The sequence below is a fragment of the Ranitomeya imitator genome, chromosome 6, assembly GCF_032444005.1.
Source record: "Ranitomeya imitator isolate aRanImi1 chromosome 6, aRanImi1.pri, whole genome shotgun sequence".
NCBI lineage: Eukaryota > Metazoa > Chordata > Amphibia > Anura > Dendrobatidae > Ranitomeya > Ranitomeya imitator.
The window spans coordinates 139,656,995-139,682,554 of NC_091287.1; the positions used below are offsets into that span (position 1 = coordinate 139,656,995).

Genomic DNA, 25,560 nt, shown 5'->3' on the forward strand with positions numbered 1-25,560 from the left:
CATTGCTCATTTGCTTTCAAAGTCCAGCAACTTTTCTGTCCTTTTCCTGCTGCAGAGTGAGGACTAGTCCTTGTCTAGTTCTGTGAATCCGGCTAGGCTCTGTCCATGTATCTGCCCTGTTCTCCCCTCCCGTCTAGTGTTGGGCCCTGTGCACATGTTGCTTGTTTGCTGCGTTTGTTTCAGTGCAGATTTAACACAAAATCTGACAGGTTTCCGGATGCCAGCAAAGTGAATGAGAATCCTGACGTCTAATGCGCACTTTGCCACTCGCAGATTTGGTGCCGACTAAAATCTGCCACATGTCATTTCTTTTAGCGTTTTTGCTGCAGATTTCACCCATTCTAATGAGAGGGCAATCTGCATAAAAAATTTCAAGTAAAAACCACGCATTTTTTGCCGCTGCGTTTTTTCCTTCCAGGGAGGTGCAGAAATTTCTGCACCACCAAATACTTAACGTGTGCACGGACCCCTAGAGATAGCAGCGCAGAAAGGGGAGACGATATTTCTTTAGAATGTCGGAGCAGGCAGAGAATAGGGGCTGTGGAGGAGAGCAGCATAGCCGGCAGCACCCGAGTACACATAGACCGCACATCAGCCTGTGTTACCGGGAGATGCTGCCACCGAAGCAAAATATGTCACTGGGGAGCAGGCCGCGAACTGCATAACCCAGAGCTGAAAAAGTGACGATCGCCGAAAGTGGCTACCTGATGGTTTAATAAAATGACTCCATCCCAGGGGCGGACAGTTAATTTTCCCGAGGGGCCATGTGAGAGACCGTGAGTATTGTGGGGGGCTGAAATGAACCCTGCTCAATATTAATATTACTTTTATCACTTAATATTGAGCAGATTGAAGCATGGTGCCTAGCTGCTAGTGCTTATAGGTGGAACAGTAGGGTTTAATGTAACGTATGCTCCTATCTGTAATCAAATCTCTATAATTATCTACTTTTATAAGGTTTTTAAAAGCAGTAAATCGCGTTGCTCCTGTTCTTCAGCCCTTGTTCCTTAATGAACAGCCCTCTAACCAATAATATGATCATCCCACAGCTACCCCACACAGAAAAATGCCCTCGCACACACCATAATGCCCCCACTGCTCGCCGTTCTCTCCAGCAGGCTGCTGAGGCTACACAGCAGAACCCGTCTAGTGACAGGTCTCCGTCCCATAGTATGAATGGTGGAGGAGGGAGCTGAAAGTCTCTCCTCCACCATTGTACTCATTGGTATTTGCATAATGACCATGCACATATCCTTGAAATTCAGACAATGGGTGGGAAAGGGGGTCGTCTTGCAGGATGTTACCTGTGGGCCGCAGTTTGCCCAGGTCTGAACGAACCTGTAAAAATCACTTTTTTTTTCCCCATGGCGTTTTAAGAATGGAATCGCACATAGTATTTGCATTTTCAGTTATTTTAAGTTTGAAAGCTCACATTGCTATCACTGTGCTTTTACCATCATAGCGGATTTACTGCTCTGTCCAGATTAGCACCCCCTTGGCTAAGGAACACTTTGTCTTTGGATAGCAGAACAGACAGTCCAGTTAATTAATCCATGTGACCACTGCCTTAAAGAGGACCTTTCACCAAATTTTTCATGTTGGGACTTGGCTCACCATTAGTTGTGGCTTCAGAGTAAAATACAAAGTTATTTTTAAAAAAAAAAAGTTGACTCTCCATTGCATATTAGTAGTGATGAGCGAATATACTCGTTACTCGAGATTTCCCGAGCACGCTCAGGTGACCTCCGAGTATTTTTTAGTGCTCGGAGATTGTTTTCTTGCCGCAGCAGAATGATTTATATCTCTTAGCCAGCATAAGTACATGTGGGGATTCCCTAGGAAACAGGCAACCCCCACATGTACTTATGCAGACTAGTTGATGTAAATCATTCAGCTGAGACGATGAAAACTAAATCTCCGAGCACTAAAAAATACTCGGAGGACCCCCGATCGTGCTCGGGAAATCTCGAGTAACGAGTATATTCGTTCATCACTACATATTAGTAATCAACTACTTGTCGCTTAAAGAGTTCACTTTAGTCATGTACAAGTGGGTGTTATTGCATCATTTTATTCACTGGGGGGTGTACTTCTGTCTCATGTATGACACTGACCAATCATAAGCCGGCAGCAACTTAGGAGTGCAGAAGAACGTGTGATGATGTAATCAGTCACATGACCAGAGGCCTTGCCAGCCAGAGTGTGCAGCTGACATACGCTCTGAATGTACATTACACAGCACAGACAGTTATTAACCACAGTGCTGTACAGTGGAGTGTGGCATCGGGTTCCCTATCTGGGCAGTCTGATGGAGGAGTCTGGCTTTGGTGAATGTCAGGAGAACATTGCGTTTCAGGGGTCGGCCTAGACCTGTTGGATTTAGTGAGAGGGAATCTTAATGCTTCAGCATACCTGTGCATTTTGGATAAACTTTGGGAAAGGCCGTTTTCTGCTCCAGTATGACTGTGCTCTGGTGCACAAAGCAAGCCACGGTTGTGAGCCAGATCCTCTTGTCGGCCATCAGTGTCTGACTTCACAAATGCACTTTTGGAAAAATCTTCAAGAAGCCTTCCCAGAATTGGATGTTTTTTTTTTTTAGCAGCCAACAAAGTGTGGATCAGCTCCACATTAAGGCCTGTGGGCATAGAATAAGATGGCACAAAGCTCCTGTAAGCACAGTGCGTAGGGGCCCAGATGCATTTGCTAATTTCGTGTATGTAGTTAAAATATCTACAAATTGAGTACAATTTGGAAATAAGGCATAATATCAAGATGGTCTGATACTGGAGCAGAGGTCTTAAAGGGGTTGTCAGGCCTCGGTATAAATCTGCCGTCACTCCTCACAGCGTGCGCCCTGTGTGCTGTGAGGATTCTCCGGTGCCAGGAGCTCCAAGAACGTGATTTGTGTTCTTCCAGACACATTCCGACTAGACATGTCTGGCCCTAGTCAGTACACTCTTGCGTTGAGAGAGGCTGTGTACGTCTAGTCATCTCGTGACCGCATGGTTTCAAATCGTGCACTGCTCCTGGCCCTGGAGAATCCTGACAGTGTGCGGTGTGCATGATAGGAGGAGAAGGCCGTACAACCCCTTTAAAACTGCACTATCAATATTAGTCTCCAGAAGGCTTTATTTTATGCTGGGCAAGATGCATGTCTATGACCGGATGTTGCTGTTACCCAGCAGTTACTTCTCATGTCTGGAGAACAGACTCCTTACAGATGTAGGTGGAGGCAGCGCGGGTGACTTGTGAGATGACTGGTTTGCACATAGTCATAGTGATCGAACATTCATCCTTTATTATATTTCTCTTGAATTGTTCATTTACATTTGGAAAAAGTATGTCATGGAACAAACAGTCTGATATAGCTGTGGTGTAGAAACTACACAGGACATTGTGATGTGTGGTGTCTGTGTAGATGGACGCAGTATATGTAGAACCTCTGCACGGCCATCCTCACGCGACCTTCCTGAGTGAGCACAAGTTGGGGAACGCTTTCTATATTGTTGCATATTTTATTAAATCTGGTCTACAGGAAAGTGGCTGAGTAATATATCACGAGACTATCGTGCCTCTTCTCAATTAGCAATGTTACTTCGGGGAGTAAGAAATGCTGACAGATGCCCGCTTTGTCCAGTGTAGTCTGCGCTCTGTCTGGAGCGCCGGATACCATTGATTTCACAAATGAAGATTTTTTTTTTTCATATCTGATCACTAATTTGTAGTGTTATACCTGCAATATGAAGATGTTGGCAAGTAGCCACCCACAGAGCTCGCATTACTGATAATGTCAATGTAACGTTTCACAATAAGCTGTGGTGTTTGTGTAGATGAAGACTAATCTCTTTGGCCTTATGTGACTTGAATGCTACATTTTCACCTCTGCAAGGCTCTGTCTCTTAAAGGGAATGTCACCTTATTTTTTGTATATAAGCTTCGGCCACCGGCATCAGGGGCTTATCTAGAGCATTCTGTAATGCTGTAGATAAGCCCCCAATGTAACCTGAAAGATAAGAAAAACAAGTTAGATTATACTCACCCAGGGGTGGTCCGGTGCGGTTCGGTTCCGATGGGCATCACAAGTCCGGGTCCGGCACCTCCCATCTTCATACGATGATGTCCTCTTCCTTGCTTCTGTCGCGGCTCCGGCGCAGGCATAATTTTCTGCTCTGCTGAGGGCAGATCGAAGTACTGCAGTGCGCAGGCCCCGGGAAAGGTCAGAGAGGCCCAGCGTCTGGGCACTGCAGTACTTTACTCTGCCCTCAACAGGGCAAATCATTACGCCTGCGCAGGAGCCACGACACGAAGCATGGAGGATGACGTCATCGCATGGAGATGGGAGACGCCGGACCCGCTATGCCCGTCGGACCGGACCACCTCTGGGTGAGTATAATATAACTTGTTTTTCTTACCTTTCAAGTTACATTGGGGGCTTAAGGTACCGTCACACATAGCGACGCTGCAGCGATACCGACAACGATCCGGATCGCTGCAGCGTCGCTGTTTGGTCGCTGGAGAGCTGTCACACAGACCGCTCTCCAGCGACCAACGATCCCGAGGTCCCCGGTAACCAGGGTAAACATCGGGTAACTAAGCGCAGGGCCGCGCTTAGTAACCCGATGTTTACCCTGGTTACCATCGTTAAAGTAAAAAAAAAAAAACGCTACATACTTACCTATCGCTGTCTGTCCTCGGCGCTCTGCTTCTCTGGTCTGGCTGTGAGCACAGCGGCCGGAAAGCAGAGTGGTGACGTCACCGCTCTGCTTTCCGGCTGACCGGCGCTCACAGCCAGACCAAAGAAGCAGAGCACCGAGGACAGACAGCGATAGGTAAGTATGTAGCGTTTGTTTTTTTACTTTTAGGATGGTAACCAGGGTAAACATCGGGTTACTAAGCGCCGCCCTGCGCTTAGTTACCCGATGTTTACCCTGGTTACCAGCGAAGACATCGCTGAATCGGCGTCACACACGCCGATTCAGCGATGTCAGCGGGACCTCAACGATCAAAAAATGGCCCAGGCCATTCCGACACGACCAGCGATCTCACAGCAGGGGCCTGATCGCTGGTACGTGTCACACATAGCGAGATCGCTACTGAGATCGCTGTTGCGTCACAAAACTTGTGACTCAGCAGCGATCTCGCTAGCGATCTCGCTATGTGTGACGGGGCCTTTACAGAATGCTGTAGATAAGCACCTAATGGAGGTGGCAGTATCCTATATGCGAAAAATGAGGTGACAAATTCCCTTTAAAGAGGTATTCTCAAGTATAGGCGTGTTCTGCCTATTCATAGGATAAGGGGACAAGTTCCCAATCACTAGAAGTCTGAACGCTGAGACAGCCAAAAGCTAGGGGTCCTCCCTTATGAATGAAGCAGAGATTGATCATGCGCACTGCCACTCCATTTATTCTTAATAGGAGTACCGGAGATAACGAGTGCATTTAGATTGAATGCGTGGCAGTGCGCATGATCAACCTCTGCTTGATTCATAGAGTCCCTGCTTCCCTGGATCGGTGGGGAGCCTAGTGTTTGAACCCCAGTGATCTTGAAGTTATCTACTATTCCCTGGATGGGGGGTAACTTCTAAACTTAAGAATACCTTTTGAATTTGCAAATGACTCTGAGCTGGTGATAGGAGACCTAGCAGCTATAATGCCTCCCATACAGATTACAGCACCTTAGCGTGGAGAACAATATCCAGCAGTACTGAGCAGTGCAGATGTGAATCCAGCTTTGGAGTGAGGTATAAGGCTAGGTTCACATTGCGTTAGTGCACTCCGTTTAGCGCATACGCTAACGGAATGCGCTAACGCAATGTACAAAAAGGGATTTCGTTTAGCGATCCCGCTAGCGTAGATGCCCGATCTGCGCTAGCGAGAACGGACCCAAAAACGCTGCACACAGCGTTCGAGGTCCGTCAGAAAATAACGGGACATCGCTAACGCATGCCAAAAATGGCATACGTTAGCGATGCGTTAGATACATTGCGGTCAATGGGTGCGCTAATGGATCCGTTACATTGCGTTAGTGGCGCGATGTAACGGATTCCGTTAGCGGACTGCCACTAATGCAATGTGAACCTAGCCTAAGACTTGTTAAAACTTTCAGGACAATCTTCCTGTCTCTCTGCCTGTTTTCTTACTGTGATACTCCCCCTCCCCTCTACATATAACATAATAGGGGGCTTAACCTAACACCTCATTATGCTGGCAGACGAATTTGGCAAAAAACGGATCCGGCGACTGATGCCGCCGGATCTGTTTTTTTTCTCATAGACTTGTATTGGCAACGGATGGTCTCACGTTTCATCCGTCATTCGCCGGATCCGTCAAAAATTGTTTGTCCGGCTGCCGGAGACAACGGACAAAGTAACTTTTTTTTGTATATGTCGAAAAAACGGACAGCGACGGATCCATCGCCGTCCGTCGTTTGCTAGAATGGAATCCTATGGCGTCAAATGACAGAATCCGGCAACGGATTCTATTTTTTTTAACTGAGCATGCGCCGATCCAATTAGCCAGATCCGCTAGTCGGATCCGTTTTTTGGTCGCGTTCGTTTTTCACAATCTGCGACAGATCCGTCGAGCCAACGGATTGTGACTGATGGAAAAAAACTGATGTGTGAAAGGGGCCTAAGCAATCATTGTGTGTATATGGACATTCTGTAGATGGGATGGAGATGTAGATCTATCTTAAAGGGGTTGTCAAGCTGCAGCCTTTACTATTATGTCCGCTATGACAGGCTGTTGATTAGATGTGAAGTCTTGTCACCCATCCCATCCCCCTTTAAAGCTGTTATTTAGGACTTTTACATTAGCATATTGAGCTAAGACCTTTCAGGTAGTTAACAACCGGCTATCCTCCTGCTTCTGCTGATGTCTTGTTGACAGAGCAGCGTCTTCTCTTCTGCTTTGTGGATGGGGCGTCCTACCTACCTGCGGGGATCCGACTGTCAATCAGTGTGACACCCCATCTACTGAGCGGAAGAGAAGGTGAAATGAAGCAGGGGGTCGCTGTCCGAGATGGTCCCCGAACAGGCAGGTGGTTAGCAGGTACCCGCTGGTATGTTTTTACCCCATACACAAATAATAAAAGTCCTGTGTGATTTTATCGTTGCACTAATATGTGAAGATTCTTGTAGATTCGGGCAGATTTTGCTGTGTTCTGTAATCATGAAACCTGTGTGAAAACCACCCACAAAACACATCCCGTTGTGTAGAATGGGATCCCCATGTTGTATTTGAAACCAGTGTGGACTTTTCTGTCACGCCATTTGTGTGTGCATGGTCTCTACCTGGAAAGCACGGCCAGTGGCCATAGGTAAGACCCACTGCAAAAAATCTGGGATTGCTTCCCTGGCACTGAACAATCCCCTGTGTGAACATTGCCTTGTATTTCCGGTTTTCTTTTAGTTTCTGTTTTTTTGTTTTTTTTTTTCTTTTTATTGTTCTTAGAAGTGCCTGAATGCAGGTTTTGGAGGAGTATTCCCAGGAGGTCGAATATGCAGGATACAGTTATATGTATCTAACGGTTTCCTCTTACATGGGGTACGTGGTGGATTACAGAATAATTTTACCCAACAGTATATAGACTTCTAGATCAAAATCTACATATACAGTACCAGAGACGTTTGAGCCCTCTTCATGCAATGGCTTTCCTTGTACTTGTTGGCATGTGCACATTGTAGATTCAGACTGAAGGCAGCAAAACCATGAAGGAGCACTTATGGCGGCAAGGAGATCAGAAAAAAGTATGGAAGAATCCAGAATGTGTTATACCTAAGATTCCTCCATGCGCCCCATTTATCCTCTGATGACAGCTTTTCAGCTCCTTGGTATTCTCCAAAGCCACTTCATCAGGAAATGGCTTCCCAACAGTGAAGGAGTTCCCTGAGGTGCTGAGCACTTGATGGCTGTTTTGCCCTCTTTGCGGTCCACCACATCCCAATCCGGCTCGCTTTGGTTGAGTTTGGATGGAGCTGGAGACTAAGTCATGTGATCCAGCACCCCATCACCCTCCGTAGTCCCATAGTCCATATGTAGCCTGGAGGAGCTGTTCTTTGGGTCATTGTCCTGTTGTTGCAGAACCTGGTGGCCACACTGGCCAAGTCTGCCTTGAATTTGAACAAAGTCATTTTGTCAATGTCATTTTAACCTCTTGCTGACCAAATGACACAGGTACTTTTTATCAATTTTCTTTCAAGTGGTGGTTTAATTACGGTATTTCAACATATTTCTTCAGCAAACAAATTTTTTTTTGCCTTTTTTTTTAAATTTGTTTCAGTGTTACCATGTCCCATAGAGGCAGGGGAATTGCAGCTTCCTCTTTACACTAAATCACGCTCCTGAAATGCTATAGATTATTCTGAAATGCTGTTTCCTCTTGGGATCTCTAGTAGCCGGGACTTTCTCCTGCTGTATAGCAACAGGCCTAATCCTGGCAGTACAATTGCCATCTCCCGATATTGAAAGGCGTTTTATGTGATAACCTTGAGTTTTTGTGATAATCTTTTGTTTTTCATAAAGCCGATTATTTGTTCATCTTGGTCAAAAAGGTTTGTTGCAGAAATATTGAAGGCTTTATTATCACTTGCAATGGGGTCCATTATACAGTTAATGTGATGTGTGCTAATATGCCATTTCTAAAGAATACCGCTAATTCATATTTATGAGACCGCTGCATTCATGAATAGCTGAGAAAAGTGTAGCGAGCTGTGCCAAATTTACCATTCTGTGCTATTCTCACAAATTGGGTGCTGTTTTTGCTGGTCTTTTAGATTTTTCTGTTTCCCATCTAGCTTTAACCACATTAGTAAGTCTGATTTATTCTTGTTATTATAATTATATAATTTTCTTTCCGTTGCCTTAAATGCTTTGAGTAGTTTTCACATTTCCTTTGCTCTTTGACTCCAGAATCACAGTAGGTTGCCTTTTTCTGTCCGGTAAAAAAACCCCCACAATTTAGACTTATCATTGAAGGGGGCTTATTAAGTAAAAAAAAGACCGCTTTATTAATGCCTTACTCCAATTATTTCAGATTTAGGCCATGTTCACACTTTGCGGTTGCAACAGTTCATGTAAAGGACTTGTCTACAGCTGTGAACATTTGTTTTTCTTTTTATTGTGGCACAACCAACAAATAGGGCAAAATAACTGAAAACTTCAGTGTGCATAACTCCTAAACTTTCTAGAACCTCCTTTTGTGGCAATTACATCTGCAAGTCGCTTTTGTTAAGTCTCTATGAGCTTTCCATATCTTTGCACTGGGATTTTTGCTCATTCATCAAGGCAAAACCTCTCCAGCTCCTTCAGGTTAGATGGTTCCCTCTGGTGAACAGCAATCTTCAAGTTTGACCTCAGATTCTCTATTGGATTACGGTCTGGGCATTGACTTGGCCACTCAACAACGTTTACACGTTTCCCGTTAAACCACTTGAGTGTTGCTTTAGTAGTATGATTTGGCCCATTGTCTTATTGGAAGGTGAACTTCCATCACAGTCAAATCACTGACAGACTGAAACAGGTCTTGCTCAAGAATATCCCTATACTTCATACCATCCCTCTTCCCCACAACTCAGACTATTTTCCCTGTCCCTGCTGCTGAAAATCATCCCTACAGCATGATGCTGCTACCACAATGTTTCACTGAGGGAATGGTGTTCTTGGGATGATGAGCTGTATTGGTTTGGCGCCAGACATAGCGTTTTCCTTAGTGGCCTAAAAGTTCAAGTTTGGTCTCATCTGACCACAGCACCTTTATCCATACATTTAGGGAGCCTCTCACTTGTCTTTTGGCAAACTCAAAACAAGCCTTACAACTTTTGTCTGTAAGTAAAGGCTTTTTTTCTGCAAACTCTTCCATAAAAGCAACCTCTCTGGAGTGTACGGTTTACTGTGGTCGTATGGAAAGATACTCCAGTCCCTGCTTGTGAACTTTGCAGCTCCTTCAGGGTTACCATTGGTCTCTGTGCTGCCTATCTGATTAATGCCCTCCATTTGACGACCATGGATTTTATGGTGCTTCGGGAGATCATCAGAGTTTGTGATTTATTTGTATAACCCAACCTTGACTTGACCAAGGAGGTCTTCATGGTGTTGTTTGGTTAGTGGTGCCTCTTGCTTAATGTTGTTGCAGCTTCTGTGGCCTTTCACAAAAGGTAGGTGTGTGTGCACATACGACAGACGTGTGACTCTTTAGATTGCACACAGGTGGACTTCCTTTCACCAAGCATGTGTCTTATGAAGGTGATTATTTGCACCAGAAATTTTACGGGCTTCGTAGCTAAAGGGGTGAGTACGTATGCACATGACAATTTTTAATTATTTGGTCCCATAAATTTAATTTATGCCTACATGTTTCTTACTTCACCAACTTAGTACTGAAGTTATCACACACAAATCGGATTACGAAAATATGTATACACCGGTTGTAATGTAACAAATTAGGTAAAAAGCCAAGAGGGGTGAAGACTTTTGCAAGCCACTGTACACAGGGAGACAGAAACCCAAATAAAAGCTATGAAAACAATCATGATGAGACCTCTTTAGAAAACCATATAAGGCCTGGGGAAGATTCAGTGACAATTGCAGAAAACCCCAGACTCAGAATTGTTGCTGTCACATTGGCATTCCTGTTTGATGTTTTACTATCCAGAAATCTATACAAGACAACATGATATTTTTGGGGTGAGAGCATTTATCTTTGGAGTAGAACATCAAAAATGGTGCCAATAATGGATCAGTTTTACAGCGGACTTTCTGATTTTTATCAAGGTTTCTGTCCTTTTACTTAAAAAAAATAAATAAATACGTAGCGCAGCATGCTGTAATAGTTTGTCCTATACGGCACCGTATGTTTCAGGAGCCTGGTTCTGATGATGAGCTTATGACCGGGAGCCTGCTTCTGATGAAGTGCTTATATCCGGGAGCCTGCTTCTGATGATGTGCTTATGTCCGGGAGCCTGGTTCTGGTGATGTGCTTGTGTCTGGGAGCCTGGCTCGCTCTGATGACGTGCTTATATCCGAGAGCCTGCTTCTGACGACGTGCCTATGTCTGGCAGCCTGCTTCTGATGAAGTGCTTATATCCGGGAGCCTGGTTCTGATGATGTACCGTACTTATATCCACGAGCCTGGTTCTGTTGACGTGCCTATGTCCAGTAGCCTGCTTCTGGTGGTGTGCTTATATCTGGGAGCCTGGCTCTGATGACATGCTTATATCCGGGAGCCTATTTCTGGTGATGTGCTTATATCCGAGAGCCTGCTTCTGATGATGTGCCTATGTCTGGCAGCCTGCTTCTGATGTGCTTATATCCCGGAGCCTGGTTCTGATGAAGTACTTATATCCGGGAGCCTGGTTCTGTTGACGTCCCTATGTCCGGGAGCCTGCTTCTGTTGACGTGCCTATGTCCGGGAGCCTGCCTCTGGTGACGTGCCTATGTCCGGGAGCCTGCCTCTGGTGACGTGCCTATGTCCGGGAGCCTGCTTCTGGTGACATGCCTATGTCCGGGAGCCTGCTTCTGGTGTTGTGCCTATGTCCGGGAGCCTGCTTCTGGTGACGTGCCTATGTCCGAGAGCCTGCTTCTGGTAATGTGCCTATGTCCGGGAGCCTGCTTCTGGTGACGTGCCTATATCCAGTAGCCTGCTTCTGGTGGTGTGCTTATATCTGTGAGGCTGGCTCTGATGACATGCTTATATCCGGGAGCCTATTTCTGGTGATGTGCTTATATCCGAGAGCCTGTTTCTGATGACGTGCCTATGTCTGGCAGCCTGCTTCTGATGTGCTTATATCCCGGAGCCTGGTTCTGATGAAGTACTTATATCCGGGAGCCTGGTTCTGTTGATGTGCCTATGTCCGGGAGCCTGCTTCTGTTGACTTGCCTATGTCCGGGAGCCTGCTTCTGTTGACGTGCCTATGTCCGGGAGCCTGCTTCTGTTGACGTGCCTATGTCCGGGAGCCTGCTTCTGTTGACGTGCCTATGTCCGGGAGCCTGCTTCTGTTGACGTGCTTATGTCTGAGAGCCTGCTTCTGTTGACGTGCCTATGTCCGGGAGCCTGCTTCTGTTGACGTGCTTATGTCCGGGAGCCTGCTTCTGTTGACGTGCCTATGTCCGGGAGCCTGCTTCTGGTGACGTATCTATGTCCGGGAGCCTGCTTCTGTTAACGTGGCTTTGTCCGGGAGCCTGCTTCTGTTGACGTGCCTATGTCCGGGAGCCTGCTTCTGGTGACGTGCCTATGTCCGGGAGCCTGCTTCTGGTTATGTGCCTATGTCCGGGAGCCTGCTTCTGGTGACGTGTCTATGTCCGGGAGCCTGCTTCTGTTAACGTGGCTTTGTCCGGGAGCCTGCTTCTGTTGACGTGCCTATGTCCGGGAGCCTGCTTCTGTTGACGTGCCTATGTCCGGGAGCCTGCTTCTGGTGACGTGCCTATGTCCGGGAGCCTGCTTCTGTTGACGTGCTTATGTCCGGGAGCCTGCTTCTGTTGACGTGCCTATGTCCGGGAGCCTGCTTCTGTTGACGTGCTTATGTCCGGGAGCCTGCTTCTGTTGACGTGTCTATGTCCGGGAGCCTGCTTCTGGTGACGTGTCTATGTCCGGGAGCCTGCTTCTGTTAACGTGGCTTTGTCCGGGAGCCTGCTTCTGTTGATGTGCCTATGTCCGGGAGCCTGCTTCTGGTGACGTGCCTATGTCCGGGAGCCTGCTTCTGGTTATGTGCCTATGTCCGGGAGCCTGCTTCTGGTGACGTGTCTATGTCCGGGAGCCTGCTTCTGTTGACGTGCCTATGTCCGGGAGCCTGCTTCTGTTGACGTGCCTATGTCCGGGAGCCTGCTTCTGTTGACGTGCCTATGTCCGGGAGCCTGCTTCTGGTGACGTGCCTATGTCCGGGAGCCTGCTTCTGGTGACGTGCCTATGTCCGGGAGCCTGCTTCTATTGACGTGGCTTTGTCCGGGAGCCTGCTTCTGTTGACGTGCCTATGTCCGGGAGCCTGCTTCTGTTGACGTGCCTATGTCCGGGAGCCTGCTTCTGGTGATGTGCCTATGTCCGGGAGCCTGCTTCTGGTGACGTGCCTATGTCCGGGAGCCTGCTTCTGTTGACGTGGCTTTGTCCGGGAGCCTGCTTCTGGTGACGTGCCTATGTCCGGGAGCCTGCTTTTGGTACTGTTTTTATTTTAGGCTCTGCCATTTGTATCTGATGCAGTATTAGTACAGTTAATGCTGAACTTTTGTTCTGGAGTGGAGTCTAACTGAATGGACTGAATTCTACCACTGATTTAGATAGAAGTTGAAGTATCTGCCAATACAGTACAGGCCCTATTGTTTCTCTTTGAAATAACTATTAGGCCTCTATACAAGCATATAAATTGTTGGAATGATATTCTCAGCTTTTATGGACATTCAAGGACAAATGTGTGTGGGAAAAACATTTAATTTAGTTTAACCATGCTGTTATCTGCATGTTTTTGGGAACTTTGCAACAAGAGGTCTTTTTATCAAATGTTTATAACAAGAGAGAAATGTGACTGTGTCCTGTTTGCTTTTTCTTTTTTTAGAGGAGTTGAATAATATTACTGATGGGCTCTGTTCACATCAGGTCCAGGGTATTCACTACATGTACCACTGAATATATTTAGCTTGTAGCAAAGCCAGGTAGGTCTGAATTAAATCTTAGAACTGCAGGTCTTAAAGCACCACTCCATTGTTTTTTTTTCAATTGGACCACTGTAGTGGTACTTTAAGTGTAAGTCCCCTGCCCCCTTTCTGATACTCACCTGCCGCCACCTTCATCTGTTTCCAGCATCACTCTGGTCCATCTCCGGCGAAAAGTGACCGCTCCAGTGTTTCATGGAGCGACGCGGAGGTCACTTTACAATACAAATCTATGTGAGCCTTGTTCTGGCCTTGTTCTGGCTCTCCTAGTCTTGTATTGAGAATGTGTGATGTAGTTTCTTAATTCCAGCCAGTCAGAAGCTGCTGTTACAAGATGGCACAGGGGGACCAGAGTGGCACTGTGAAGACGCCAGAGGGCGCGTATATGACTAGGGGCAGAAGGCTTAGAATTAATGTCCCACTTCAGTGCTAAAAAACCCTGCTTGGGTGGTGCTTTAATTAGATAGACCTGGCTTGGTTTGACTAAGAACCTGGAAATGGACTCACCTTGTGTCAGTCAGCTTGATGTTGAGCTGAGTGGAGTGTGTTGAAGCTGGTGAGTGACCAGCTTAAATGTGAGCTGTAGCTAGGAGAGAGACTAGCTCGAGTCTCTCTCTAAATGGAGACTGCACAGGCAGCTAGGAAAGCTGAGCAGTCTGTGTGTTGGAGCTGCAGAGTAATGTGTGCAATCTGCAGCCTGTTCAGTGTGAACTGTGCATAAAGTTCTACACTTCTGTTTGGAAGCTGAAGGTGATACCGAGACTGGTAGGACTGTACTTGTTCTGTGTATAAAGTTTGCTCCAGGAGAAAGGACTGTAATCTGTTCGGGTAAGCCCGCACTGACACATATGTGCCTGCTCAATGAACTGTTCATTTCCTCTGTGCCCAGAAGAGGCTTTTTTGGGGTTTTTGAATCCCTTGGAGTTTTATGAAAGCAATAAAACTGCACGTTTGCATTGCCTGTGTGAACGCTGCATAATGCCTACCTGAGAGTCTAACAAAAAAAATTATTTATTTTTTTTTTTTTAGAGAGCTGTATAGCCTCCATGCCCTTCTATACCGGCTCTGCTTAACTTCATTTGTACCGAGAGATTCTTCCATGAAAGCATTACTGTACTTTGTGTCTCTAAAGAAGACTGAGCTATGATATGGCAGTGTGCATGCACCCTAATTGTCCACCGGCCCAGCATAGCTGAACAGGGCAGTACTTTAGTGTCTCTTATTCCCCATGGCATTGCTTATCATATTACTATATGCATGTCCACCATCACATTTGTGGTTCTGGTGCTTGAGATCTGGCTGTAATGTGTGGTCACTTATAACCATAGCTGCCCTTTACATGTCGTAGTTGTACTTAATTTCTAAATAATATTTTCTGTTAAGTTATTGGCTCTCTAGTGTTTTTTTTTCTCTCCCCTTTTATTAAAAGCTGCCTTGAATGTTTCTATGACATGAAGCTGACGCGCCTGCTCTAGCTTCACTCTGTGATAATGTAATGATGTAAGGGCTGACCTTATGACTGCATTTTAATTTAATAGTGTAGAGTGTTTAAATGTACTTGGATTATGAATCGAGATGTTTTCTTATCTCCGCAAGATAATCATGGGCCAGACGGGGAAAAAATCTGAGAAAGGACCAATATGCTGGAGGAAGCGGGTGAAATCCGAGTACATGCGTCTGCGGCAGCTCAAGAGGTTCAGACGAGCGGATGAAGTAAAGGTACATAGATAAGCCCTGGATTGTGCGTTATATGAGGTTTCATGAGGGCATATGGCCTCGTTCACCTCCTGCTAGAAGCATTCTGGTTGTATGATGTTACACATCAGCCGAATGGAAACTGATGTTAGCTTCTACCTTTAACTACATGGAAAGCAAATATCTGGTTCTTTGATATTTTCTTTTTAGACCCGATGATGTATTTCTGGCCCAGAATATATTCCGAGATCTGTAGATGCAGCTGGAATTTTACTTGGGCATTCACATTTGGCTCCACCCACGAGAAATCCATAGAAGTGAATGGAATAAGCAGTGAATATAAAGGATGCATTTCCTCTTAAAACCCACCGCAGCAAAATTTGCCGTGGAATCTGCTGTGGAAATGGTGCAGTAAAGCAGCACATTACACCCTTTCAGTTGTAAAGGGTCAAATATAGGGAGCGTAGTGTTAAGGCGCCGTCTTCAACTCTTAATTATCCCTAGGGAGGGTGAGGACATAAATATAGGCTGTCATGTCACCTCTTAGTGTTTGCAATGCAATCTGATGCAGCACCAGTAAGAAGTCAGTGGGTCTGTTGTGCTACATGTGAAGTTGTTCTTTAAATCCCCATCTTCATGTATTGTACTGTAAATTGCTGCTATTTTTGAGTGCAAGATCCACACTGAAAATCTGCAGCTCGTAAATTCACCCTAAGGCCATGGTCACACATCGCGTTTTTGCTGCAAAAAAGCTGCATTTTACTGTCCCAGCAAAGTGAGTGAAATTTCTGATATCTGATGAACACGCTGCTTATTTTTCCTTGCTGATTTAAATCTGCAGCCTTTTTGAGGTGTTTGAGGTGTTTTGCACCCAGTTTAATGAATGGGAAAAAAACACATCAAAATGTGTATTTTAAAGTGCCAATCTGAAGTAAGATCATCACCTTTCAGGGCTGATATACAGCATTCTATAATGCTGTATATCTGCCCCCAACCCGACCTGCAAGAGAAGAAAAATAACTTTTATTATGCTCACCTGCGGGGTGGTCCGGCCCGAGGGGGTGTCACTGGCCTTACTTCATATCGGCCAAACCTGGTGACAGGTTCCCTTTAAGCAGTGTTTTTCCTGCCATCAGTATTTGCATCAGTTTTTTTCTCCTGCAAATCCTGAACGTGTGCACAAAGCCTAACTCTACAGTACAAAGAATGCAACAGATAGGGTATGTGCACACGATAAGTGGACGCTGCGTACTTGTGCAGCATCCAACCCGCAGCATCTGGATGTTACTACATAGTGGATGGGATTTCAAGAAATCCCATGCTCACTATGCATGCACTGATGCCTGTGGCTCACCCACGGAGATGGACATGTGGCGCGTCTTTCCAGACCGCAGCATGTCTTATTTATCTTGCAGAGACGAGAGCCTCCACAGGGTAAATCTCACCCGTACAATGTATTGGGTGTGGTGATTCCGCACGATTCAGTGAACACAGGCAGATTCACCTGCGTTCTATAGATGGCAGCGCTTTGGGCGCAGCAGACATATGCTGTGTCCAAAGTGCTGCCAATTCCTGAACCTGGGCACATACCCTTATGGCCGAAGCTTGTCTACCATGTGCAGGGGATAATGGCCTTTGTCACAGAAACCTTTCTTTTAGGATCTCTTTGCAGTCCATGGATGATAACCTTCTTGTTTACATCCAGCGGCAGAAAGCCCATCCAGGCCTAGTAGTAGGCCACTGTCACAGCAGGGCTTGGTTAGTATTTTGCATGAGTATTTGTTAGTTAAAACCAGAGGTGGAACCAGTCGGAAGAGAGACTAGTGGAAATCCTTTCACCCTCGTATGTTGAGTCCACGTGACGACACATTTTGTGTTCATTTGTGATTTGGTTCTCCTGTATTTCCAGGGCATGTTTAATTCTAATCGGCAAAAAATTCTAGAACGAACTGAGATTTTAAACCAAGAATGGAAACAGAGAAGAATCCAGCCTGTCCACATTATGACCTCAGTCAGCTCTCTACGGGGGACTCGAGAGGTAGGAACTGTATAATGAAGATCCTGTCATTCCTTCTCCTTATTTCCGCTTCTGGAGGGGGAGGCGCTGCAGGTTGCTGAGCAGTATCACCCAGCAGCTATATTACCATCTTATACAGAAGGGGACAGGTGCACGAAACCTGAAAAGCTGCTGATGGACGACATGTCAATGTGATAAAGGGAACCTTTCACTTGATTTAAGCTGCCCAAACCACAGGCAGCATGAATCTGAGCCTGCTCGCATGTACAACTTTCTCTGAAACAATGCGGTTTGAAGAGCTGACTGACCGTGGACCCAGGGAACATAAGCGAAGCTAGCCTGGTGTCGCTCCCAGACGACTTCTCCATGTGCCCTCTGTGTGACTGACAGGACTGCATGCGTACACACTGGAGAGAGACCGGTCAGCCAACTAGATTATGGTGCCAGGAGAAGTTGGCTGGGGGAGGCTCCAGACTTGTCCCATATTTACGTATGGTCCTCCACCGGATCTTTAAACTACATGTTCTCTGAAACACATGAGCGTTTCAGAAAAAAATACATACCTGCCTGAAATTGTACAACCAGGTGCTGATTCGTGCTGTTTGTAGTTTGGGCCACACGAGAAAGTCTGCAATCTCTCTAAGGAGCTGCAGACTTCTGAATCCTAATAGCATGTGCACCGCACACTGTCAGGATCCTGCGGTGGTGAATGTGAGCTGTCACGTAACCCCAAGTATGCGATTGCATTACTCTGGACCGTTTCCACTAGACGTGTAGTTCCTCGCTCAGCTCTGTTGTATTGAGTGACGTCAGCCACGTCTAGTCAGAATGTTCCCAGAAGGATGCAAATCGCATACTTGAGGTCCTATGGCAGCCCGCTGACACCAGAACATTCAGAAACCGGCAGCCACATAGTGATTGCAGACTTTAGATAACCCCTTTAAAGTAACATAGCTCCATACTTGTATCTTTTTACATTGGATCACTATGAATGCGCCAATACTATAGCAAATGATGTAATCCTGGAGCAAACTAGCCCCTGACCCACTTCTATTGGCTACATTCCTCCTCTCATATAAGCTGCTTTTCCAGCTTTATACTGCCTACATCTCGCTTTATATTCAGACAATGTTTTCCTATTGAGGTTTAAGAACAAGTTTTCCTTTTTTTGCCCTCGCTCAGATGGCTGCATTCTTTGTATAACTAGGATATATTTGCATTAGTAACAAGATGGGTGGTGCAAAAAGAGCAACAGGTCAGTTATTTGGGTGTGTGGGACGGGATTTGTGAGTTGAAAATTGTCAGCGATAGGAGCACCAATTTATTCTTTATGGTTAAATACAGATCTTAAAAAAACAAAACTTCAGTCCTCAAATGGAATTTTTCAGAACATAGCCTGTAACCCAAATTTTCTGTTAAATGTATGTTTTCTTCTAGATGTGCGTGTAAATTTTTTCTTTTTTCATTTGACATGTCACTCTAAAATAAAAACTAAGAAAATACAGCTGCGGACTGAAATGCTATAATATGCAAACATTGAGTATATGAAATTGTAACTGCATGACTGCTATAGAGAACATGATAAAAAATAAAGTTATTTAGCGCACATATTGGCCAATTCTGGAGAGCCCATCAGCAGCGCCAAGGCGTAGCTTTTTGATGGGACCCTAACCTTGTATGTATCTCCTGGCCTGAAAGCGTACACATGCAATGTAGGGGGCTCACACAGTATATAAGGAGGCTATGTGGGTCTCGCACTGTATTGGGGGCTATGTGGGAGCTCATACTCTAGGGGAACATGTGTGTGGGCTCATGCTGTATATAGAGGGTGTCTGCATATTCAATTCTGCTCAATAATAAGTGATAAAATTATTATTTTAGATTAATATTCAGCATGTTAATATTATTATTAAACAGAATTAATTTCAGCCTATTGTTTCGGCCCTCCACACACAGTCACAGTCTCATAGAGCCCCTCAGGAAAATGAATTGCCCATAACCTGCCTTAGGCTGATAGGAGTAGTTCTCAGTCAGAAAGAAGTATACTACAAAAAAAAAGAAAAAAGCTGATCATCACCTCCAGACTGAATAAGACAAGTGTAAACCGGTGCAAGCCTTATAAAATAAAATCCTGCAGTTTTTAATACTGGCCACTGAGCCTTTTCTAGAGTTGATGGCTATATCACTTTCAGTAGTCACCATGTTATCATGGCAGGCAGGACTGCAATAATAAGTAATGATATATAGATAGCATAGGATCAGCCATTGATACTAGGTGAGGGTCATTGCTCGCCAGCTTCCCCCCTTCCTGCAGAAATATCGTTTTTTGCCCAGGTTAGAGGAAGCCTTGAAAACTCCACCATAAGTCATTTGACACCAGTCCATTGTTGTCTATGGTCTATATGGCTGCTGTAAAGTAAATTGCTTGCAAAAAATATCTCTTGTGTAAATAATTTAAATGTTCTAGGTAATGCATATAAATGAAACCCATAAAATAAGCATCTTCCTCCAGTCCAATGATTCCCACAGCGATGGTGCCACATCCATCACTCAAATGCTGTAGCAAATACGTGGTGTAAAATAACAGAACAACCCATTCTCTGTGTTATCCCCTGCTGTTTGCTTCTTTGGGTGCTGCAACATGTCCGTCTACAGATGTGACTGCTGCAGCCAATCACTGGCCTCACCGTTCTTATGCTGTATATCATGGAGTCCAGTGATTAATGCAGCGGTCAGTAAAAGACATGTCCTAGCTGCAAGAATAAACAAGGACTTTGCTATCTTTATAATTTCTTACAATATTTAGTGATTAAAAAGGTTTTGGCATATATACCTCAAGAATCATGGCCTAGGTCGCAATCTGTTTTGAGTTTAAAGCTGTGCTTTTTGTTATTTTTACTTTTCTATTGTCTGTTTTGATATTTTAGTGCTCTGTGACTTGTGATTTTGATTTTCCGAAACAAGTCATCCCTCTGAAAACCCTCAATGCTGTAGCCTCTGTGCCTATCATGTATTCTTGGTCGCCTCTACAACAAAATTTTATGGTAAGTTGCTTGTAGGATATCTGTGTTGCTCAAAAGTATCCTGTTTTAGATTTCCCCTAGCTAAAATGGTATCATCTGGGTAAGACTTCTGTAGTATGAGGATGCCGTAAAATTACGCTGCCCATTATGATACCTAAAAAACACCTACAAAAATCAGCACAGAAAAAAATAATTGTGGGTAACGGGGGGGGGAATCTTCATGAGTTCCCGGAGTTCATGTTCATGACCTTATTTTCAGCTGGAACCGTAGATGCAAAGTAAAACACGAATGTTCAAAATTTTGTTAACATTATTGATGAGCAAATTTATTCGAGAGGAATTAACATCTCCTCAAATATTCATATACTCCAGAATGTAGATTTTCTTTTTTCATATCTTTTAGCTTGATTTAAACAGTATGGGGTCTATCTGCAGCCTCCATTTTTTTTCTGAACCGTAGAGCGCTAGAAAAAGGTTACAAAACCCCACCCCCATAATACTTGTCTTTTCTACTATCCTCGCATCCGTCCTTCCAGTCCTCCTTGCCTCTGATCTTTGTCTTTCTCCGCTGAGTCATAATCTTCAACCTTCACTCTGTGCCAGGACTTCTGGCTTGACTAGGACACTGACTGCACATGTTGCCACCAAAGTGTGTCCCCAGGGGTGCTGAGTAGGTGTTGGGGCACATGTTGTTATATCTAAAGGTGCACCACAATAGCAGTGTGCAGGGAAGTCCCAACCCTACATGAAGAAGGCTGAAGATGATGCACGCAATGGAGGAAGGCGAAAAGAAGAGGTACGGAGGACTGGGCGGTGGGCTACGGGGGGTGGTGGGACAGGTGATCGGTGAGTACAATAGATATATATATATGACCTCGCTGCCTCCTCACCATTACCGGACCTACCGCCTCACCAACACCGAAGCTCCTGCAACCCTCAACCTATTGTCTCCATCCCCACCATCCTGTAGAATGTAAGCCCGCAAGGGCAGGGTCCTCGCCCCTCTGTATCAGTCTGTCATTGTTAGTTTGCTTACTGTAAGTGATATCTGTAACTTGTATGTAACCCCTCCTCATGTACAGCACCATGGAATCAATGGTGCTATATAAATAATAATAATAATTATATCATCCTTTGAATATTGAGCTGTGGGGTCTGGAGTTCCCCTAGAGCATGTATCAGGAACATTCGATTTGCGGCCTTAATTAACTTAGAAGCAGATTGGCAGACTCGATAATCTCTCATTAATACCTCTTAACTTTCTATAAGTTTGTTCATTTTTTTTCCCAGGTAGAAGATGAGACGGTGCTACATAACATTCCTTACATGGGAGATGAGGTATTGGATCAAGATGGCACTTTTATTGAAGAATTAATTAAGAATTATGATGGAAAGGTTCATGGAGACAGGGGTAAGATATTTAGCAAATTAGACTGCTGATCTGACGGTTAACCTCACTTAAGAGGATTAGCTCTCAATTGTATACCTGGATATTGATGAGCTACAGTACCGTGGGAAAAAATGCTGCAAAGTAAGAATGCTTTCAAAAATAGAAGTTTTAATAGTTTATTTTTTTTATCAATTAACATAATGCAAGGTGAATGCACAAAATGGAACTCTAAATCAAATCAATATTTGTCTTAACTTACCTTTGCTTTCAAAACAATATTGATTCTTCTAGGTACAGCTGCGCACAGTTTGTGAAAGAACTCTGCAGGGAGGTTGCTCCAAACATCTTGGAGAACTAACCATTGATCTTATGTGGATGTAGGCTTGTGCACGTCCTTCTCTTTTCATGATAATCTCAGACAAACACAACTATGTTGAGATCAGGTCTTTGTGGGGGCCATGTCATCACACCCAGGACTGCTTGTTCTTTACATTGAAGATGGTTGTTAATGACACTAGCTAGATATTTGGGGTCGTTGTGGAGCCAGTCAGATGCCTCCCTTATTGTATCACATGATGGTTAAGCATCTGCATGTATTTCTCCGCATTGAGGAAACGATCAATCCTAACCAAATCTCCAACTCCACTTGCTGAAATGTAGCCCCAAATGTGCAAGGAACCTTCACTATGCTTCACTGTTGTCCACAGGCATTGCTCGAGGCTGTGCTGACATTGAGTGATTTAAGGTGTTCTCACACTGTTCTTGCCCATTTCCGACAAAGGGGATTTGACTGCGTTCGCTATAACACAAATCTTACTCCGACAGGGGCTTGAGTAGGATTTGCAGCAAGGTGAATGTCACTTACCTAATGCTTTTGTTTTTTTGTTTTTTAAAAAAAAACATGCATTGCTCTTTATGAAACGAGGGTCTGACTCCAGCACACCTCTTCGTCAAGACCAACCTGAACAATTTTGCGGAATTGGGGCCTATGTGTCTTTCACCTGCTGCACGAAGTTTCCTTGCACGACCATAGCATGTATAGTCCTCAACATTGCTCATTTCTTGAAGCTTTTTAGACCCCGGTCTGCTTTGAAATCCTTTCCTGGGAGCTACCTTGCTGATTCAGTAGAACTACCTTACGTCTTGATGTTGTGCTCAGTCTTACCATGGTGTATGACCTGTGAAATGAAACTGTCTTACACAACCTCCCCTTTGAAGCAAAAATTTGATGTCCCTCACCCAGTTTTAGGGTATGTTCCCACGGTCATTAAACGCTGCGGGTTGGCACAGCGTACATCCGCAGCAGCCAGATGTTACAGCACAGTGGATAGGATTTCAAGAAATCCCATGTCCACTATGCGTACCGAGACGCCTGCGGATCACCTGAGGAGACAGACATACGGCGCGTCTTTTCAGACCGCAATATGTCAATTTATCTTGCAGAGAGATGAGTGTCCGCAAGATAGATATCACCCATATAATGTATTGGGTGCGGTGATTCTGCACGGTTCAATGAACATATGTGGACTAGTCTGCGTTAAAAAGCCGGCAGTGCTTTGGATGCATTGGACATGTGCTCCGTCCAAAGCGCTGCTGATTCCTGACCGTGGGCACATACCCTTAACCTTCCTACACATCTGTTTCAGTTTATGATTGTCTTTTAACCTACATATGAAAATAATTATTTCGGTTACATTTCAGTTTTCTGCCCTTAACGCCGGTAAGGGTTTAGCCTCCCTTTCTTTGAGCTGCACATTACGATTATAAAGCTTTTCTGTTGCTGGGTATCCACATTTGGGACCCAGTTCTGATTGGCCCTTATTCACATTGACGTCACTTTGACACATGGTAAGGTTATAGTACTAGAGGTAAGGACCATCCCGATTTGGGTACACCTTGACGCTGGTGGGATGGCTTTTACACTTTTATTTTATTTATTTATTTAAATCAAAAGCAGTGTTTACTAAGTACTAGTGATGAGCGAACGTGGTCGGATAAGACGTTATCCGGGCATGCTCGGGTGCTAACCGAGTGTTTTTGGCATGCTCGAAAAATCTGTTCTAGGCCCCACGGCTGCATGCCTCGCAGCTGTTTGACAGCCACAACACATGCAGTGGGTTACCTGTTTGTTAGGCAAGACATGCATCCGCGGGGACTCTAAAATATGTTTATAGCACGCCAAAGACACTCGGTTAGCACAAGAGCATTCCCGGATAACACCTTATCCCAGCTTGCTCACCATTACAAAGTACCCGGTGTTTTTTTTTATATGCACTATTGCTTTTACTTATTTACTTACAGCAGGGTTTGTGCTCATTTTGTTTGTTTTAGGTTTTAAATGAATAGAATTGTCACCTGTTTGGTGTAATTGGTTACGCTACACCTGACTATAATCCTACAACATCCCTGACTTTGTGCCAGTGTACCTAGAAGAATTGATGCTTTGATGTTCTTTTGATCTTTTGATGAGAGAGGACGGTCACCTTAAATATTGAGTTGATTTAGATTTCTCTTTTGTTCATTCAATTTGCATTTTGTAAATTGATAAAAATAAACTAATAACACTTTTATTTTTAAAGCATTCTTACTTTGCAGCATTTTTTTCACACCTATATATGTACATTTCTGTATATTCTGATTAGAGTTCAGCGAATATGTTCGGGTTCCCTGCTTATTTGGCAAGCTATAGTGCTTACCGAATAAGCTGCAGAGGGAACCCGACTTCCTGGATCACTCCAGCTGATCGGAGCCACAGCGGCAAGTGTCACGGCTGTGTGACAGTCACAGCACATGCATGGAGATCCCGTGTGTTGGGCTCTCCATGTATGTGTTGTGACAGTGACACAGCCGTGACACTTGCAGCTGCGGCTCCGATCAGCTGATCGGCTGGAGCGATCCAGGAAGCCGGGTTCCCTCTGCAGCTTATTAGGCAAGCGCTATAGCTGATGAGGCTGGTGTATTTAATTTGCAAATCCTTGTCAGATTTGCTCTTTAATCTGTTATGAAAGTTGAACTCTCTCTCTGCCTGATTGACAGCTTCTCAGCGCCCCTCCTGCTGCTGAGCGCTCACACTGCTCAGTATAAGCTGCTGTGGTCAGTAAGGCTGGGTGGGTGCAGACTGAACACACCTGGACTAAGCTTTCACTCTATCGCTGGCCTCCTACAATTCCCATCTCAATAGAAGGATTATACTGCCATCCCAACGTGGATTTTCAAAGCAAGTACTGGTGTCATCGGAGCTATTTAATAAAGTGTACAGCTTGTATTATGAAATCTGGTGATGGATCCAGTAATGAAAAAGTATTTTTCAGCTTTATTATGCAAAAAAAAGACAAAAAATGACCACAATTTAGTGTCACTGCCCTCAACAGCAAACCCCCCCACCCCCCTCCAAGAAAGTATTAATACCGCTATATATTTCACTCACATGGCAAGGAATTGAAGCAGAGCCTCAAAGTAAAATAAAAAATAGATGAAAAAATAAAAAATGTAAGTAATGAAGGAAACCAGTGGGCCCGCTATTTATACCTCACAACCACCGGAAAAGTTATGGAAACACGATGACACGAGAAGCAGTTGCAAAGATTTGCTCCGGCCGTGAAGGATTAAGTCTGTAATCTATAAAATAAAAAACCAGCAGAATCTAATTAGTTCTTATGGGCAACAGCTCCAATTCTTGCCCGCTAGATTTTCGACACAAGGCTCATTGCGTTATCTCCCTTGCTGCGAGAGGGGACATTTTTGGACATCTGCAAGATTCATGTCCTTGATTGAAATCTTTTGTCTGCCTGGCTG

The 25,560-nt window shown here is 44.8% G+C and overlaps 1 protein-coding gene across 2 annotated transcripts in view; it reads left to right on the forward strand.

Annotated features, from left to right (window-relative positions):
* Nucleotides 1-25,560, forward strand: part of EZH2 (enhancer of zeste 2 polycomb repressive complex 2 subunit) — an 84,115-nt gene that overhangs the window by 19,107 nt on the left and 39,448 nt on the right. For both annotated transcript variants that reach the window (XM_069730159.1, XM_069730158.1), the window contains exons 2-5: nt 15,237-15,359; nt 17,245-17,373; nt 20,280-20,396; nt 21,666-21,786. In XM_069730159.1, coding sequence (XP_069586260.1) covers nt 15,243-15,359; nt 17,245-17,373; nt 20,280-20,396; nt 21,666-21,786 — 484 coding nt within the window. In that variant the 5' untranslated portion in view covers nt 15,237-15,242. The remainder of the gene's footprint in view (nt 1-15,236; nt 15,360-17,244; nt 17,374-20,279; nt 20,397-21,665; nt 21,787-25,560) is intronic.